Here is a 20,619-nt window from a genome sequence, read left to right as displayed (position 1 = left end):
CCTGTGAATGGGCCGCCTGTTAACAGGAGCAATATCTGAATAGATCATTTTCTCAATCACAGATTCAGTCCGTGTATATTCCAAGTGTGAGTGCCCAGTATAGGTGTGAGGAGATCAGAATCTGAACTTTAGTCCATCTTCAGTCCCTGGATCCTAATTTTGGATTGGGATTCATTCTCTATTTTAAGGAGCAGTTTTAACCTTGGCTGTGAGGAAAGATTGGAGATCTTTGGAACAGAGGAGGCTGAGGGGAGACATGATTGAGGTGCATAAAGTTATGAGGGGCCTGGATAGAGTGGATAGGAAGGACCTGTTTCCCTTGGCAGAAGTGTCAACAACCAGGAGGCATAGATTTAAAGTAATTGGGGGGAGGTGTCGAGGAGATATGAGGGGAAATTTCTTCACCCAGAGGGTGGTGGGGGTCTGGAACTCACTGCCTGAAAGGATGGTCGAGACAGAAACCCTCACCACATTTAAAATATACTTGGATGTGCACTTAAAGTGCCGTAACCTACAGGGCTCCGGACCAAGATCTGGAAAGTGGGATTAGGCTGGATAGCTCTTGGTCGGCCGGTGCGGACACGATGGGCCGAAATGGCCTGTCCGTGCTGTAATTCCGATGATTCTATGAACACCTGTGCTCCCAAAACCTTCCGCTTCACTCTCCTCACCTGGGCCCATCTGTTTTCTGAACCTGTGCTGATCTGAGTGAGGCCAAACTGGATTGAGAAACAACCTTTCTGCTCATCCCCACCACAATGTCCAGTGTTTGATTATCAGGAATGGCAGGAAAAGGGAATACTTTACTTCCCACAGAGAGTGTCCCCATTAGCAGGTTTCTCCAGTGAATGTGTTGCTCTTCCTACAGTGCACAGCGTGCAGTCGACACAGTCTGTTATACAGTCCATTCCCAGTATATTTCAGGGTACAGGGGACAGAACAATTTAAACACAGAGGACATTCTTCAAGGTGATGTGATGAAAGGCTCAACATTTTACAAATGGTGAACACACTGGGTCTTACAGTTTAAACATTCCCTTGTAATGAAATGATTCAATGTGGAACTAACTCAGAGTGTGAGAGCCCAGGTACGATCCCACATCTGACCACTCCATGATTTCACATGTAACAACTTCAACGCTCTGTGCTCGGCAACACTTCCCATTTTCTATTGGCTCTTTTCACATCACCTTTCAATGTTCGGGTCAGCATGACTGGGATAAACATAAACATAATCCATCGCTGTGTGAAGATTGAACATCCTGGAACTATATCTGGTAACAGAACCATCTCAATCTCAGTCTGTGCACCATTCATTTAAAGAAAGTTTACAGAAAAGGGAAATTACTGCAGTGATTAATCCCTGTTGCCCCAAGGAGGGCCCACCACCCATGTACAACTGGGTTTACCCTGTGTCTGTGCAGTATGGGGACTTTAAACTAATATCTTTGTGACTTGATGGCTCTGTTTCTAAACCCCAGGTTTCTAACCAGAAATGTTTAAATGTGGATCTTCCTATTCCTGGCTGAGTAATTCTCCTTTATCTTTCAGTGCGGTTTCTCCGCACTTACACAACTGCTCGATCACCAAAGCTGCCCCTCAGAGGTGGTCAGTCAGCAATGAATCTGGGACATTGGCAAATAACTTGGAATTGAAGGGGGCACCTAATTATAAACAATATTAAAAGGAACAACAGCAGCCAGGACCCCTCTGCCAGGGACAGTCAGATCTGCCAGGGCCAGAGCCCAATGTCTGGTTAACGTGTGGGTGGAAGACCACGTGGCTCCCCAACATATTACATCTGGGAATGACAAGGAGGTCGGCCCCCTGGTGATAACCCGGGACTCTCTGCCACAGGACGATAAGTGGTGGTACATTGAACTGGGCACCTGGAAAGAGCTGTTGTTTAGACTCAGCGCACAAAACCAAATAATGTGAACACTGAATGTAAAATACAAACCAGGAACTGGCAAAGAAAAGCTCAGTGTTGGAGTTAATGTAGCTGAATAATTCTGAGTAAAGAAGCTCCACCTCACAATGCAGCATTGTGGGTGGGAGACAAACACTGGCAACTGCCAGTAGGGGGCAGTATTTATAAACAGGGTCACCATGCACAGGGCTCTGGAGATGGGGCATGGGGGGAATCGTTCAATATCCCAATACTGGCACATGCTCAGGGTTAAATCCAATGTGTACTAGGTGGGAGGTCAAAGGAGGTTATGAATAGAGTTAAGCACATCTCACTGTTTGATGTCTGTAAAGGTAACAGAACCTTCAGAAAAGTTTCATTCTCCTATCTTGTTAAAGGCTACTTCCATCAGCCCATTTGTGTTAAAGAAAACTAGGTGAAAGAAACTCCTATCGAAGGATTGCTTGTCTTTTTCCAAGTCATTGAGGAATTCAATGACACGTCCTTCGTATTGTTGGTCGTCAACTTTGGTGTCGAAAGTCCTGCAACAGAATTCAGAATGATTACTTTTTTCTTCCTGGCAGATCCAGTCTGGAAACCAATCAGATTGAAAGGAAGATAGGAACAGGAGTAGGCCATTCAGCCCCTCGAGCATCCTCTGCCATTCAGTTAGATCCTGGCTGATCTGCACCTCAGCTCCATTTACCCGCCTTAGCTCCATATCCCTTGATACCGTTACCCAACAACAATCTCTCGATCTCAGTCTTGAACCATCCAATTGACCCAGCATCCACAGCCTTTTAGGGGGGAGAGAGTTCCACATTTTGTGTGAAAAAGTGCTTCCTCATTTTGTTGCTGAATGGCCGAGCTCTAATTTTAACATGATGTCGCCTTGTTCTAGATTCTCCCATCAGAGGGAATAGTTTCTCTGTATCTACCTGATTGAATCCTTTTAACATTGCAAACACCTCATTCTGGTCACCCCTCAATCTCCTATACTCAGGAGAAGACAAGTTGAGGCAACCTGGCTTCAGAATTTAACCCTCTAACCCGCGGTATAATTCTGGTGAATCTGCCCTGAAGCCACTCCAATGCCAATTTATCCTTTGTGAGGTGCGGTGCCTATAAATGAACGCAGTACTCCAGATACAGTCTGACAAGTCTCTGTTCAACTGAATTATCACTTCTTCCCCTTTGTACTCCACTCCCCTCGAGATAAAGGCCGACATTCCATTGGTCATTTTCATTGCTTTTTCTGTTTGTTGGCTCACTTTAAATGATTGGTGCGCTTGGATTCCCAGATCTCTTTGCTCCTCGACAGTTTCCAGTTTCTCACCATTTAGAAAATACTCCGATTTATCTTTCTTTGGTCCAAATTGTTTTAGTCAGCTGTGGCTCAGTGGATAGCATGCTCACCTCTGAGTGAGAAGGTAATGGGTTCAAGTCTCACTCCAAGGATTTAGAGATATATAATCATAGAAATTTACAGCGTGGAAGGAGGCTATTTCGGCCCATCGTGTCTGCGCTGGCTGACAAATAACTATCCAGCCTAATCCCACTTTCCAGCTCTTTGTCCATAGTCCTGTCGGTTATGGCACTTTAAGTGCACATCCAAGTACTTTTTAAATGTGGTGAGGTTTTCTGCCTCTACCATCCTTTCAGGCAGTGAGTTCCAGACCCCCACCACCCTCTGGCTAAGTATGCACCCCTCAACTAACCTCTAAACCTCCAAGCAATAACTTTATATCTATGTCCCCTGGTTGTTGACCTCTCTGCTAAGGGAAATAGGTCCTTTCTATCCACTCTAGGTCCCTCATAATTTTATACAGCTCAATAAGGTCTTTCCTCAGGCTCCTCTGATCCAAAGAAAACAAACCCAGGCTATTCAATCTTTCCACATAGCTATAATCCTCCAGTCCAGGCAACATTCTCGTAAATCTCGTCTGTACCCTCTCTTATGCAATCACATCATTCCTGTAATGTGGTGATGAGTACTGCACGCAGTACTCTAGCTATTGCCTGACTTAATATAGTGTTTTATACAGTTGAAGCATAACCTCCCTGCTCTTCTATTCTATGCCTCAGCTAATAAAGGCAAGTATTCCTATTGCCTTCTTAATCACCTTATCTACCTGGGCTGCTACCTTCAGGGATCTGTGGATATGCACACCAAGGTCCCTCTGCACTTCTCAGTGTCCTACCATTTAATGAGTATTCCCTTGCCTTGTTAGCCTTCCCCAAACGCTTTACCTCACACTTCACCATGTGGAAATGTATTTTTATCTAAGCTGTATCACACTGTATTTTTGTGCCCTTTTTGATATAAAACAAAATGGAGTCCTGGTCCTTCCAGAAATTTCTGCAACAGACAGTCGGTTTGCATAAACAGCTAAACCTGGCTTGAAACGGCTGATAACTAATCAATGGTCACCAGACAGTTAGGAGACAAGTCCTGCTGAGACAAGTACCACCCATGGTGCTCTCCTATTGTCCATACAACACCAGTTCCACTCCGCCCCACCCTTTTTGAAATACTCAAACCACCAGCCATTATCTCTTGTACAGACCTCATCCATTTGATGCACAAAGATAACTGACCAGGAAACTGGACAATCCTGACACAATTCAATGCCGGTAATAGCTCATTACCACACTCTTATCGAGTAATGGCTGACTGGCCAACTAATAACCCTGACAAAAGGAAATATTTGGAGACCATGTCAGGACAAGGATGTCGTAATTAACTCTTTATCTGTATTCACTGACTGTAAGACGGAGCCAATACACAGGATGAGGCCATAACTTGGGTTTTTATTGTATAAATATCTCGTGAAGTTGTACCATTTCGAAGGTGTTCACTTAGCCATTGATGAGTGAGACCTTTCCCTTGCTAGCAAGTAAAATTAAAGGAACATCTGCCGGGCTGAAGGTGTCTGAGTTGTATATTGTGAGTCGAGATTTCGACAGTTACATCTTGGAGGTTCCACCGAGATTGCTTACTCTCTAATCTGTGAGTTAAATGGATGTGGGCATAGTGCCTCTTCAGTGAAGGGTTTCACTGGCCAGAATAAGGTGAGCCTTTTTCTCACAAGAGGTTTCTTCACTGTTGAATCGCATATGTAATCTGTTGACTACAGGGGACGTAATACGATCTACAAGACTCGACATTTGAAAGCTAAAGTTGTTTTTGTGATCATTTCTTTCTCAGCTTGCAAGCAGAAGGGATCTGGTCCTGGAAATATTTTGAAACAGCCCGGGGAGATTTTCATTAGGAGTTAGATGTAGTCCTTACTACTAGGGGGATCAAGGGGTATGGCGAGAAAGCAGGAATGGGGTACTGAAGTTGCATATTCAGCCATGAACTCATTGAATGGCAGTGCAGGCTCGAAGGGCCGAATGGCCTACTCCTGCACCTATTTTCTATGTTTTAATTTTTCTAAAATGGTTCTTATGTGATAAGATTAGGAAACGGTTCTTATGTGATAAGATTCGGGGGGAAAAAAGCGCTAATCGATCGACAGTTCTTATGTGATATGAGTTAAGGTAATGGGACCATAAGTTTTATAAGTTTTATTAGGATAAGTTATGGACTCGGTCTGTAGTGGTGTACAACGCAGACTGAGAATTGATTATTTATTTAGATAGAGTTTAAGGTTATGATTTGTATACTCGCGTGAATATTATTTGTCCTAGTTGTCCTTGTTATACTGTTGTGTTTAAAACCTTTGTGCGACATTGCAATTAGAGAAACGGGAAGAGTCACTCGGGAAAATTGTGATTCAGGAAAACAAGGATTGATTGAGAAAAGAAACAGTAACTGATTGATCAACTGCGGTTGGTTCGTGCCAACATCTCTCACAACCCAGACTGAGCCCGAATTAAGAGCCTTTTCAGGCCACGTAACAGCCAGGAGAAATGGGCGTAGAGAACTCGGTTGGCCAAGAGGATTGTGAGATCAGAAACTGTGGAAAATCTTAATCATTCAGAATGAATGCTGGAGCAAGTAAAACACCACAAAAGGGCACACCAGCCTATTTTATGCTCCAGAATTGTGGTCAGTCTTCAATTGAACACCTAAAAAAAAAAAATGGGTAAAGTGGACTAAGGATGAAAACAGGCCATTTCCACCTGATGGTTCATTTAATTTAGAGAGAACAACATGTCTCGAGGAGTGTCTTATAAACAGAGACCCAGAAGAGGTAAAGAAAAAAAAAAGGAAAGTAATAGAAAAGGCCTGGGTTCCGATTCTTCAAGCCCACGTAAAATTAACAGAGAAAGCAAATCAATATGTAAGAAAAAAAGAGAACGTGATAGTGACTTATGGATCCAAAATAGAGCTGGCCAACAAAAAGCTTTGTTGAATGAAGAGAGACTTTTGTGAATGTCTGTCTTTGAATGAGAGTGCTTGTGTGTGTTTTTTTTTGACTGCGGAATTTTTCATGTGTCTGGAAGCCTGTTTGGAAAGGTGGTGGAACTGCCTGTTTGTTTTAGCTCCACCCACTTTTTCAAACAGAGTGAAGGTTTTTTTTTAACCTTTCGTGGTGTTGTCCTGTATGTGGGAAGTTTAAGACATTTTAAGTTAGAAACGCAGGTGTGGATTTATTCGGATGAGGAGTTACAGAGCTAGGAAATGCACAAAGGATAGGTTTGTTGAGATATGGTCCCGGTGGTTAAAAAGAAAGAGAATTTATTTGACACGCCCACTTAATTGTCGAAAGAAGACACGCAATCATTGATTACATTGGGTTGAAAGACATAAATTTAGTCTAGGAGTGAGTTTAAGAACGGGGAAGGAAAGTTTCAATGCCTTTTTTAAAAAAAGCCTTTGTGGGTCTCTCGAGGTTGCAGGCTGGGGGAGTACGCTCCCATTGTCCTTTGTGTAAAACCTTGACGCGAAAGCTTCTAGCTCAGTAAGAAGATTTTTAAATAAAAGATTGGCAGTATAAAATTTGAAATGGGATTTTGAGATATTTCAGGTGATTCTCCTTGATCAACATTTTGGGTGTATTGAAAAAAGCTTGGGTTTGGAAGCCTTTTAATAAAATTATAAAACAAGTACTTTGCATTCTGTGATCTGTGAATCACTATAAGCATAAATGAGAAGTTCGTGTAACACTCCGATTCTTCCGGTTTAGAAGCCCAATAGTGACAAATAGAGGTTTGTTCAAGACCTACGAGCTGTGAATGAATCTACTATATTCTCACAATGCTAAAAGAAGGATTTGGAATCAAGTATCCTGGAATGGTCGCTCACTTCAGCACCAGCCTTGGGATTACCAGATTACACTAAGACATTCAACTTATTTGTTCATCACAAGTCGGGTTTTGCACAATCTGTTTGGACTCAGTTACATGGGGACAGGCAGCCACCGGTAGCGTATTTCAGTGCCCAACTAGACCCAGTGGCACGCGACTACCAGGATGTCTTCCTTCATTGGCAGTAGCTTATTACCCTGTACAACAGGCTCAGACAATAATTCTAAATCAGCAAACCGTTTTATATATCCCACACTCTGTCGAGATTTTACTTGCTAAATGTGCCACCCAACACCTAACTTCTGCAAGAACCACTAAATATGAAGTTGAACTGTTATCAAATCCGAACCTTATCATTAAAAGATGTACTACCTTAAACCCAGCCACTCTATTCCCCACGGAAGAAGACGGCGAACCTCATTCATGTGAAATGGTAACCGAATTAGTGACTAAACCACGTATCAATTTAACAGAAGTACCAATGTGTAACCCTGATCTAGTGTACTATGTTGATGGATCAGCCTTACGAAATGATAGGGGCCAACCTAGAGCGGCTTATGCAATTGTGACCCAGTTTAATGTTGTCGAAACAGCCTCTCTTCCAGACTCCTTTTCAGCCCAACAAGCCGAATTGTTTGCGTTAACTCGAGCCTGTATTCTGGCTGAAGGACAAACAGTTAATATCTACACTGACTCCAGATATGCTTTTGGGGTATCCATGACTATGGACAAATTTGGAAAATTCGCAGGGACCTGACTTCAGGAAACACTATCAAAAATACAGAACAAGTGGAAAATCTCCTGCGAGCCATTCAATGCCCCTTGAAACTTGCCATTATCAAATGCCAAGCACATACAGACCAGTCGAATGAGGTGGCACTTGGGAACGCCAGAGCTGATAATGCAGCTAAATCAGCAACTCTGTCAAAAGGGGGGATGCAGGTGTCATTGTTCCCACTAAGGAAAAATAATTGCTCAGACCCGCCACCCACTATTAATGACGTGCTGGCCTTTCAGACACAGGCCAGTACGGAGGAGGTGGTGACCTGGACGAAGGATCAATGTTATAAAAATGCAGAAGGAATATGGGTTTACCATGACGGCCGCGTGGTGGCGCCCAAGTCCTTACTTCCATGGATTGCCCGATGTGTTCATACATTCACACATGCGGGAAAAGAGGGGGTGGCAGATTATATTTTGGCAACTTGGTATGCACCAGGTATTTCGGCAATTGCAAAACAAATCTGTGAAATTTTGTTACCTGTCAGACAATGAATCCGGGTAAGACGGAAAAAGTAGAATCTGCCTCCCACCCAAATCCAGTGGGGCCTTTTGTACATTTATAAATGGATTTTATTGAATTACCTATGTGTATGGGATTCAAGTATGTATTAGTTATTGTAGATGTGTTCTCTAGATGGATTGAAGCCTTTCCATGTAAAAAGGCCGATGCCACTACTGTTGCTAAATGTTTGTTAAAAGAAATCATACAGCACTTCGGAATCCCTGCTAAGCTTTCAAGTGATAACGGGTCACATTTCACAGGAACTGTTATAAGAGAAATGTGTAAAGCTTTACAGATTAACCAACATTTTCATTGCAGTTATCATCCACAGTCTGCTGGACTTGTTGAAAGATATAATGGATATAAAAGGGGTCAGAGGGTCTAGTAAGGAAGAGGAACTGAGGGAAATCTTTATTAGTCGGGAAATTGTGTTGGGGAAATTGATGGGATTGAAGGCAGATAAATCCCCAGGGCCTGATGGCCTGCATCCTAGAGTACTTAAGGAGGTGGCCTTGGAAATAGCGGATGCATTGACAGTCATTTTCCAACATTCCATTGACTCTGGATCAGTTCCTATGGAGTGGAGGGTAGCCAATGTAACCCCACTTTTTAAAAAAGGAGGGAGAGAGAAAACAGGGAATTATAGACCGGTCAGCCTGACCTCAGTAGTGGGTAAAATGATGGAATCAATTATTAAGGATGTCATAGCAGTGCATCTGGAAAATGGTGACATGATAGGTCCAAGTCAGCATGGATTTGTGAAAGGGAAATCATGCTTGACAAATCTTCTGGAATTTTTTGAGGATGTTTCCAGTAAAGTGGACAAAGGAGAACCAGTTGATGTGGTATATTTGGACTTTCAGAAGGCTTTCGACAAGGTCCCACACAAGAGATTAATGTGCAAAGTTAAAGCACATGGGATTGGGGGTAGTGTGCTGACGTGGATTGAGAACTGGTTGTCAGACAGGAAGCAAAGAGTAGGAGTAAACGGGTACTTTTCAGAATGGCAGGCAGTGACTAGTGGAGTGCCGCAAGGTTCTGTGCTGGGGCCCCAGCTGTTTACATTGTACATTAATGATTTAGACGAGGGGATTAAATGCAGTATCTCCAAATTTGCGGATGATACTAAGTTGGGTGGCAGTGTGAGCTGCGAGGAGGATGCTATTAGGCTGCAGAGTGACTTGGATAGGTTAGGTGAGTGGGCAAATGCGTGGCAGATGAAGTATAATGTGGATAAATGTGAGGTTATCCACTTTGGTGGTAAAAACAGAGAGACAGACTATTATCTGAATGGTGACAGATTAGGAAAAGGGAAGGTGCAACGAGACCTGGGTGTCATGGTACATCAGTCATTGAAGGTTGGCATGCAGGTACAGCAGGCGGTTAAGAAAGCAAATGGCATGTTGGCCTTCATAGCGAGGGGATTTGAATACAGGGGCAGGGAGGTGTTGCTACAGTTGTACAGGGCCTTGGTGAGGCCACACCTGGAGTATTGTGTACAGTTTTGGTCTCCTAACTTGAGGAAGGACATTCTTGCTATTGAGGGAGTGCAGCGAAGGTTCACCAGACTGATTCCCGGGATGGCGGGACTGACCTATCAAGAAAGATTGGATCAATTGGGCTTGTATTCACTGGAGTTCAGAAGAATGAGAGGGGACCTCATAGAAACGTTTAAAATTCTGACGGGTTTAGACAGGTTAGATGCAGAAAGAATGTTCCCAATGTTGGGGAAGTCCAGAACCAGGGGTCACAGTCTGAGGATAAGGGGTAAGCCATTTAGGACCGAGATGAGGAGAAACTTCTTCACCCAGAGAGTGGTGAACCTGTGGAATTCTCTACCACAGAAAGTAGTTGAGGCCAATTCACTAAATATATTCAAAAGGGAGTTAGATGAAGTCCTTACTACTCGGGGGATCAAGGGTTATGGCGAGAAAGCAGGAAGGGGGTACTGAAGTTTCATGTTCAGCCATGAACTCATTGAATGGCGGTGCAGGTTAGAAGGGCTGAATGGCCTGCTCCTGCACCTATTTTCTATGTTTCTATGCTTAAAAATAAGCTGGCAAAATTATGTAATGACACTGGACTGAAATGGATAGAACTGCTGCCCTTAGCCTTGATGGTAATGCGATCTGCAACCAACAGAACAACAGGCCTGTCACCGCATGAGATAATTATGGGATGTCCCCAACAACTACCTTTTACAGCACCATTTACTGCAAAACAAATGGACATCCACAAAATGGAGGAAAATATGTTAAATTATTGTATTGCACTAACCAAATGTATTTCCAGCTTTCATTTGCAGGTAAAAGAAGCTCAACTCAAGCCAGCGGAAGGGAAGTGTCATAACCTGGAGCCCGGGGAATTCATTTACATCAAAATCTTTAAAAGAAAAAGCAGTCTACAACCAAGATTTGAAGGACCATACCAGGTCTTGCTGGTGACTAATACTGCAATCAAGGTAAAGGAAAGACCAACATGGATCCATGCGTCCCATTGCAAAAGGGCACCCGACCAGGGGGAAGGGAAGAAGGAACCAGAGGAACAGGAAAAGGAAGACTGAATAAGGAACTGTACGGACTATGGGGACTGATGGTGCTGGGCTTGACAGGGTTTTGCTTTGCATTATTGATTATACCAGGGGTACAGACACGCAAACGAAGGGAACTGCAGGTAAACATATTTATGGCGCTGAGTCATAAGTATGCTCAGGACAGAAACTTGTCTAGTTGTTGGATATTTTCCCATGTACCTGTCCACTCAGAAGGGGGTATTCCACTAAGAACCGTCCCCTTTAACGAATCAGAAATGGTAGAGTGGTTAATTGTGCAAAATAGAACAAACCTAACCAAGGTGTCAGAAACGAAGGATCTAACAGAATGGACGTCACCAGGGTATAAACTTACAACCTTCCAGAGATGGTACCAGCCAAATTATAATAATAACCATCAGCCACCCTTCCTAAGTACTACTCCCGGAATAGGAAATCCTGAAGGTATAATAAGTCTAGTGAGCAATGAGACTAAAGGACCAGAAATGGGACGCAGCAAGTGTTCCCAAATGACTAAATGGCAAGCCACAACAAATCCCACTGATGGAAGAAAGATAGCAACCGTTAGCTGGACAATGGTCCATAACAAAGCCTCAGGTGAGACCACTCGAGTATGGATGGCACGAAAGGACCAGAAGCTGACGTCCTATAATTGCACCTAATTTATTTGTGGCCATAAAGCCTACCCATGGTTACCAGCCAACTGGACAGAGTCCTGTTACTTAGGATATGTGGTACCCTTTATCAGATCAACAAAGACTCTAAGGGATGACTAAGGAAGTCATAGATTTAAACGGGATTTGACATGGCTAAATGGAATATTCAAGGTAATGGTGCCACCCTATGGAATAGCATCAACCGAATGGCAGTTACGGCAATGGGCTAATTTAGTCGAATCAGTAGCCAATGCAACTTCCCAAGCCTTCGAAGGGGTGAATGATGAAATGGTAGCCATTCGAACAGTGGCTCTCCAAAATCGTACGGCCTTAGATTATCTTCCAGCCAAAGAAGGAGGGACATGCGCATTAATAGGTGGAGAATGTTGTACGTATATCCCGGATAAGTCAGAAGAAATCGGCAGTCTAGCTGAATACATTAGGAACAAGGTAATGGAGTATAAACAGACAGTTGGCCAGGACGGTACCACCTTGTGGGATTGGGCATCGGGATGGTTGGGACCCCTAGGGAGAAATGTGGTACAGGGTTTGATCATATTCCTGCTGATAGTCTTTGCCCTATATCTTTTATTTGTCTTGGTTAAGTGTTGCTGTGCCAGGTTGGGAAAAACCGTGTTACCTACCGAGGCCACGACTAGAGTTTTGGGAGCAACAACAGCTGAAAGTTCCTGCGTGGAAATAGAAATAGAGAGACTATGCAAGATCAGAATGGATTAAGTTGTCCTTGTGAAGAACAAAATGGGGGAATGTGGAAATGTATTTTTATCTAAGCTGTATCACACTGTATTTTTGTGCCCTTTTTGATATAAAATAAAATGGAGTCCTGGTCCTTCCAGAAATTTCTGCAACAGACAGTCAGTTTGCATAAACAGCTAAACCTGGCTTGAAACGGCTGATAACTAATCAATGGCCACCAGACAGCTCGGAGACAAGACCTGCTGAGACAAGTACCACCCATGGTGCTCTCCTATTGTCCATACAACACCAGTTCCATTCTGCCCCACCCTTTTCAAAATACTCAAACCACCAGCCATTATCTCTTGTACAGACCTCATCTATTTGATGCAAAACGATAACTGACCAGGAAACTGGACAATCCTGACACAATGCAATGCCGGTAATAGCTCATTACCACACTCTCATCAAGTAATGGCTGAATGGCCAACTAATAACCCTGACAAAAGGAAATATTTGAAACCATGTCAGGACAAGGATGCAGTAATTACTCTTTATCTGTATTCACTGACTGCAAGATGCAGCCAATACACAGGATGAGGCCACAACTTGGGTTTTTACTGTATAAATATCCTGTGAAATTGTACCATTTCGAAAGTATTCACTTAGCCGTTGACTGAGTGAGACTTTTCCCTTGCTAGCAAGTAAAATTAAAGGAACATCTGCCAGGCTGAAGGTGTATGAGTTGAGATTTCGACAACCAGATTGGATTCCATCTGTCACTGTTCTGGCCACCTGACCAGTACATTGATATCTTCCTGGAGGCATAAGAACATAAGAACAAAAGAATTAGGAACAGGAGTAGGCCATCTAGCCCCTCGAGCCTGCTCCGCCACTCAAAAAGATCATGGCTGATCTGGCCGTGGACTCAGCTCCACTTACCCGCCCGCTCCCCGTAACCCTTAATTCCCTGATTATTTAAAAATCTATCTGTCTGTGATTTGAATACATTAAATGAGCTAGCCTCAACTGCTTCCCTGGGCAGAGAATTCCACAGATTCACAACCCTCTGGGAGAAGAAATTCCTTCTCAACTCGGTTTTAAATTGGCTCCCCCATATTTTGAGGCTGTGCCCCCTAGTTCTAGTCTCCCCGACCAGTGGAAACAACCTCTCTGCCTCTATCTTGTCGATCCCTTTCATTATTTTAAATGTTTCTATAAGATCACCCCTCATCCTTCTAAACTCCAACGAGTAAAGACCCAGTCTACTCAATCTATCATCATGAGGTAACCCCCTCATCTCCGGAATCAGCCTAGTGAATCATCTCTGTATGCCCTCCAAAGCTAGTATTTCCTTCCTTAAGTAAGGTGACCAAAACTGCACGCAGTACTCCAGGTGTGGCCTCACCAATACCCTGTACAGTTGCAGCAGGACCTCCCTGCTTTTGTACTCCATCCCTCTCGCAATGAAGGCCAACATTCCATTCGCCTTCCTGGTTACCTGCTTCACCTGCAAACTATCCTTCTGTCATTCATGCACAAGGGACCAATCGTGAAGCAGTAGAGGCGTGTCCTGCTCAGTTGGAGCTGTGAGCAGTGAGTGGAGCTGCTAGCAACTTGAGCTCCTGCCTGGAGAGCCCTGAGACCAGCCCAGGAACAGAAGGAAGGAAGGGGCTTCAACACCAACTTTTATCCAGAGGGAGAGGAGGAGAACAGAAACATTTCAACTTTTTACCATTCTGCAAGGAGTTGGAGAGAGGGGGAAAAACCAACAACATCCAGTGTGGAAGGAGGGAGACTCTGCACTTTCTACAGGTGGGTGTGGGTGCATTTCCCAAAAAGACTTTGTTGTATCGGTGGGGGGAGGAAAGAAGACCACTGAGGGCCGGAACATCGCGGGGGGTGTGTGTGTGTGTGTGGTAGTGTGCGTGGGGGCCGTGCTTACAACTAGGCCCCCCCCCACAATTGGAACCCCCCCCCACAACCCCACATTTGCCTAGCCTGGGATAGCTGGAGCTACCAGGCTGAAGATTCTTTAATCACCCAATTAACATCGTTAAGAGTGTGTGCCTGGTGGCTCTAGCTATCCCAGGTGAAGACGTCTTCTCCCCTCACCTGAAGACCATCCCAAAGACTGTGTTTTTTGTGTGTTTTTGCCATCTGGGGAGTGCACCCATCCACAGCTGCGAGGGGAGACCTGCCCTCGCAGTCCCCCCCCCCCCCTTCCCACCCCCCTCTCTCTTTCTCTGCTACTCTGTTTCTCCCCTCTCTCTCTGAGGCCTCTTTCTTCCAAATTAATAAAAAAAAAACATTTAAGACAACTGAGCAGAGGGAGCAAGGCCCCTCCCAAATTACCAACTAGGGGAGAGGTGCCTCGTTAAGGGCTCCTCTGCTCAGTTTATATACGAGGCCTAATTAAGACCATTAAGGCCTGTGACTTTGGGGTGGGTGTAGCCCTTAAAGGGACCCCGTGATGGCGACCCCATCCACGCCGGTGGCAGGGCCAGCAAGGACGTATGCGCAGGCGGTGTCCACATCCACGGCACCTCCTGCGCCACCCGCTGCCCTGCCACCTTTTACATTTATAACCAGGAAACACGGGGTCAAGAGCTACACTCACACCACAATGAGCATCGAGGAGTGCGTGCGGGCGATGGCTGGGGTAGTCGGCCCCTCGGCCATTGTCGCAGCCTCCAAGATGTCTGGGAAGGCCGTGTTCTTCCTGGGGTCGGAGCGGGCGGTGTCCCTGGCCCTTGAAAAGGGGCTCACGGTGGGCGGGACGTTCCTGCCGGTGGATCCTCTCGAGGCCACCGCGCAGAGGGTCATCGTGTCAAACGTCCCGCCCTTTGTTTCCGCTGAGCTCCTCCTCCCTCACCTACAACAATTGGGGGAGGTAAGGTCAGGGATCAACCCCATACCGCTCGGCCTCAGGGAGAGCAGCCTGCGCCACGTGTTCTCCTTCCGCCGCCAGCTCTTTGTCCGGCTGGTGCGGGAGGAGACGACGGAGGGATCATTTAATGTGGTGCATGAGGGGACTGCCTACCGCGTCTTCTGGACGTCGGACGGCGTGCGGTGCCATGCCTGCAAGGAGGTGGGGCACGTTCGCAAGAACTGCCCCGCCTCCAAGGCCGCCAAACCACCGAAGGCGGCCAAGGCTGGCGCCGCCGCCACCCCTCCCCCTAGCTGCGTCCGCGTGCCGGGAGCCATGGGTGCGCGGGCATCGTCGGAGGCCTTTGTTTTCAGGGCCTCCGGCGGGGGGGAGGGAGAGCGTCCGAGCGGAAAGAAGGCGCGGAAGAAGGAGAAACATCTAGAGGCGGGTCCCCTCGGTGCGCCGGAAAGTTTGACCACCGCGCTCAGCCCAACCCAGTCACCGGCGAGCGCGGGGTGCCCCGAGCCCGTGCCCGGGCCCTTGAATACCACCACAGAGGGGTCCAGGCGCGGGCAAGAAAAGAAAAAGGGGGGGGCGGAGCGGGAGGCCTCGGCAGACATGGGGGTCTCCCTGCCTCCGCGCGACCCCAGGAACAAAAGGAGGCGCGGCTCCGATGAGGCGGAGGGGGAACAACATCCCTCCGCGGAGGAGTCGGTGCCCGCCGCGTGTCCCGCGTCCCCCACCAGCGCTCCCAAATTGCGCTGCAGGCGCGAAGAGTCTGTCCCCGGGGAGGGTGAGGCAGTCGAGGCTGCCCAGCCGCTGCCTCCTGGGGATGGCATGGAAGATCTGCCTGTCGTGGGGGGCGTGGGGACCGCGGAGGAATGCGTAGCCGCCGGGCCGGGCGTCCCGGGGACTGAGGCGGGCGAGGCCGAAAAGGCCGAACCTGAGCCCGCCCAGCCAATACCCAACTTCCCCCGGGAGTCGCTCGACCCGGCGGAAACACAAACTGATTTTAATGAAACTGTAGATGCTGGGCCGGGGGGTGGCAGCGGGGAGGGGGAGGAACACCCACCCTCGCCTCTTACTTTGGAGCTGGAGCACTTGGGGAGCCTGGGGATCTCCTATGGCCGGGTCTCTCCTTGTTCTCCGGTTCCTGGGGCGGAGGGGGAACCCCTTCCGCTGTCATTTCCCGACCCAGCACCATTTTTAAAAGAGCCCAGTGGGGACTCCTCTGCCGACGATCCTGGGGGTGGGATCGGGGCAGTGCCAGGGCCGGTTGGAGCGGCCGGTTCATTTGCCGTACCTTGTGCGGTCGATGGGCCGGCTGCTGGCGGCCACCTCCCGGAGGAGGACGGGGACTCGGTGGGGGACGCGGGTGAAGACCTAGAGACCACCGCCAGTGAGGCGGTGGATCTGCTCGCGGCCGCCGCTGAGGCCCTCCTCGTTCCTGCAAAGGAACTCCGGGACTTTTTGGCCCAGAGCCGGGGTCGCCACGACCAAGCCCGACTGGCCCTGGATAAATGGTCCGAGCCGGAGCTGATCAAGGGGTCCGTCCGCGCCGCCGTTAAAACCTTGGCCGCGGGCGGGCCCTTGACAAAGGAGCAGCACCTTGAGCTGCGCGAGCTCGAGGGACTCCTCGCTGGGCTGCGGAGGGAGCGGAGTTCAACAAAAGACTCCGCTCCCTCCCCCACAATAGGTTAAGGTAGAGGTTGCACTATGCTTTTGCCATGAAGATAACCATAGCCAGCCTCAACATCAACGGCGGCAGAGGGGCACGCCGTAGATTTGACAATTTTTCGCTCCTGCGGGAGGGGAAATATGCGGTGTGCTTCCTGCAAGAAACCCACACCGTTCCGGGAGACGAAGCCACGTGGCTCCTGGAATGGCAAGGAGAGGTCCGCATGAGCCACCTCACCGCCATTTCTAGTGGGGTGGCCATCTTGCTGGGCCCGCATTTTCAGCCGGAGATCTTGGGGGTCGAGGAGCCCGTGCCAGGCCGCTTGCTGCACGTAACGGTTCGCCTGGGGGACGTGCCGCTCCATCTCGTGAACGTGTACGCCCCTCATCCCGGCCCGCAGCAAACGCGCTTCTTTGAAGAGGTGTCCGCTCTTCTTGGCTCCGTCGACGTCGGCGACTGCATTGTCCTCGGGGGGGATTTTAACTGCACCCTCGAGGCGAGGGACCGCTCCGGTGCCCCGCAGTGCATGACGGCGATGGAGAAGTTGAGGGACCTGGTCGGGTCCTTCGACTTGGTGGACGTCTGGTGAAATCTCCACCCCGACTCCAGCGCCTTTACTTGGGTGAGGCCTGGAGTTGGATGGTCTAGAGTCGACCGCCTTTACGTGTCTCGGGCGTACGTTTCCTGCGTCCCGGCGGCCTCCATGCGGCCGGTGCCGTGTTCGGACCACCACCTGGTGTGGGCGGAGCTCGCTTCGCTCCGCGCGAGGACGGGGTCCGCGTACTGGCACTTTAACAACCGGCTGCTGGAGGACGTGCGGTTCCAGGACTCGTTCCGTCGATTCTGGTCCGACTGGAGAAGGAAGCAGGGGGGCTTCCCCTCCTTGAGGCTATGGTGGGACGTGGGCAAGGCTCACGTCCGCGTCTTCTGTCAAGAGTACGCGAGTGGGTCGACCAAGAGGCGGGCGGCCAGAGTCGGGCGCCTAGAAAAAGAGGTGCTCGACCTGGAAGCCCGTCTCGGTCAAGTCGTCCAGGACCCGGCCCTGCGGACGGTGTACGAAGCGAAGAAGGCCGCGCTGAAGGACCTGCAGCTCGTCGGGTCCCGAGGCGCGTTCGTGAGGTCGCGGATCCGGTTCCTGCGGGATCTGGACCGCGGCTCCCCCTTCTTCTACTCGCTGGAAAAAAGGCAGAGTGTCCGTAAGCAGCTCTTGACGCTGCTGGCCGACGACGGCTCTCTCGTCTCGGATCCGGAGGGCGTCAACAACAGGGTCCGTGAATATTACGGGGCTCTGTTCTCTCCGGATCCGTCCAGCGAGGAAGCGCGTAGAGTTTTGTGGGAGGACCTGCCGAAGGTCGGCCCGGAGGGCGCCGAAAATCTGGAAGCTCCGCTAAGCCTGGCGGAGCTGACCGGTGCCCTCGCCCGGCTCTCGAGGGGAAAATCCCCGGGGCTGGACGGGCTGACCGTGGAGTTCCACAGGGCGTTCTGGGACGTCCTGGGGAGCGACTACGCGCGGGTCCTGGGGGAAAGTCTGGCGACCGGGGAGATGCCCCTCTCTTGGCGCAGGGCAGTCATCGTCCTGCTGCCTAAGAAGGGCGATCTCCGCCTCCTTAAGAACTGGCGCCCGGTCTCCCTCCTCAGCACGGACTACAAAATCTTCGCCAGGGCGATGTCTGCTCGCCTTGGTGCCGTGCTGGACCACATGATCCACCCCGACCAGTCATACACGGTCCCGGGCCGGACGATCCACGATAACATCCATCTGGTCCGGGACCTCATCCATTGTTCCCAGGAGGCTGGTCTGTCGGTCGCCTTCCTATCCCTCGACCAAGAGAAGGCGTTCGACAGGGTGGATCACGACTATCTGCTCGGAACTCTGCGCGCTTTCGGGTTCGGGACGCATTTCGTCGCCCGGATCCGACTTTTGTACGCCGCCGCGGAGTGTCTGATTAAGGTTAACGGGTCCTTGACGGCGCCCCTTCGCTTTAGGAGAGGGGTGCGCCAGGGATGCCCCATGTCCGGCCAGTTATACGCCGTTTGCGTGGAGCCTTTCCTGCGCCTCTTGCGGACGAGGTTGACGGGACTGGCTCTGCAAGGGCCGGGCGTGGAGGTCGTCCTCTCGGCTTACGCCGATGACGTGCTCCTCGCGATAGAGGATCCCGCTGACCTGCGGAGGATGCGAGAGTGCCAGGAGATTTACTCGGCCGCGTCCTCCGCCAGGATCAACTGGGAGAAATGTTCCGGACTCCTGGTGGGTCAGTGGCGGGTGGACTCCCTGCCGGAGGAGCTCAGGCCTTTTGCCTGGAGCACGACCCATCTCCTCTATCTGGGAGTCTACCTTAGCCCCGACGAGGGAGCCTGGCCGGCGAACTGGCAGGAGCTGGAGGCCAAGGTCGCCGCTCGCCTAGGGCGCTGGACAGGACTGCTCCGAGTGCTGTCCTACAGGGGTCGAGCGCTAGTCATAAACCAGCTGGTGGCCGCAATGCTGTGGTACCGGCTGGTCACTTTGACCCCTCCCCCTGCGTTTGTCGCCAAGATACAGAAGAAGCTGGTGGACTTCTTCTGGAACAACAGGAAGCACTGGGTCTCTGCCGCGGTCTTGAGTCTCCCGCTTGAGGAGGGCGGTCAGTCGTTGGTGTGCGTCAGCGCCCAGCTCGCGACTTTCCGCCTTCAGACCCTGCAGAGATACCTTTACGTCGAGCCCCCTCCTAGGTGGTGCGCTCTGGCGAGGTATTTCTTCCGCCAGCAGCTCGACCTCAATTATGACACGCAGCTCCTGTTTGTGAACTTGGGGGGTGCCAGGACCGCCCTCCGGGAGCTGCCTGTCTTTTACAGGGAACTCATCAGGGTCTGGAACAAAGTCTCCACCAAGCGCAGCTCTCCGCCGGCTGGAGTGGCGGCCGTCCTGCAGGAGCCGCTGCTCGGGAATCCGTACCTCCACGGCCGAGGCTTTATGTGGCGGTCGGAAGAGAGGGCTGTGGCTGGTGAGGTGACCAGGGTCAGGGACCTGCTCGATGGCGGAGGAGCGGGCTGGATGGCGCCAGACACGCTGGCGCGGCGCCTAAATTCTGCCAACGTCCGCCACGCGGCCGATGCCATCGAGTCGCTAAAAACAGCTCTGGGCCCTGACTCCGTTAGGTGCATCGAGGAGGCTCAAGCACGTGGGGAGATCCCGTCCGAACTGACCCCCGTCCTGACGGAATTCCTCATCGGCGCCAAACCCCGGAACCTCCCTCGGGGGCCGGCGCCTCACAACTTGAGCCGCCTCCGGGAAATCCCCTCCGTGCCTTTCAGTTCCGCGCGGAGGGGTTTCCTGTACGGGCTGCTCCTGCACACCCTCAACTTTGCCATCCTCGCCGGCCGTCCGGACACGCCATGGCGTACCATCTTGCCGTCCGGAGGAGGCGGGGGTCCCCGATGGAGGGCACTCTACGCAGGGGTCCTCCCACTATTCATCGGGGACTTGGCCTGGAGGGTGGTGCATGGAGCAGTGCCGTGCAACAAATTTTTAAGCCGGTTCACGGACTCCCAGGCCGCCTGCAATTTCTGCGGTCTGGAGGAGTCCGTGTTCCATGTTTTTATTGAATGCACGAGGTTGCAGCCCCTGTTCCACTATTTGAAGGGGCTGCTCCTGAAATTCTGGCTGCACTTCAGTCCCACTCTCCTGATCTTTGGGCACCCTGTGCGGAGGGGAGCGGGTAGGTCCGAAGGCCTCCTCGTAG

The 20,619-nt window shown here is 49.8% G+C and overlaps 1 protein-coding gene across 1 annotated transcript in view; it reads right to left on the bottom strand.

The window, feature by feature from the left end:
- Positions 1–2,285: 2,285 nt before the first annotated feature.
- LOC139252347 (heme-binding protein 2-like) overlaps positions 2,286–20,619 on the bottom strand; it is a 52,957-nt gene continuing 34,623 nt past the window's right edge. The window contains exon 4 of the mRNA XM_070873348.1: positions 2,286–2,451. Within this exon, the coding sequence (XP_070729449.1) occupies positions 2,286–2,451 (166 nt within the window). The remainder of the gene's footprint in view (positions 2,452–20,619) is intronic.

This window comes from Pristiophorus japonicus, unplaced genomic scaffold (assembly GCF_044704955.1).
Source record: "Pristiophorus japonicus isolate sPriJap1 unplaced genomic scaffold, sPriJap1.hap1 HAP1_SCAFFOLD_458, whole genome shotgun sequence".
In the NCBI taxonomy this organism is placed as follows: domain Eukaryota; kingdom Metazoa; phylum Chordata; class Chondrichthyes; family Pristiophoridae; genus Pristiophorus; species Pristiophorus japonicus.
Note: the sequence above shows the minus strand (reverse complement) of the source record. Positions and strands in the feature narration are given on the sequence as shown.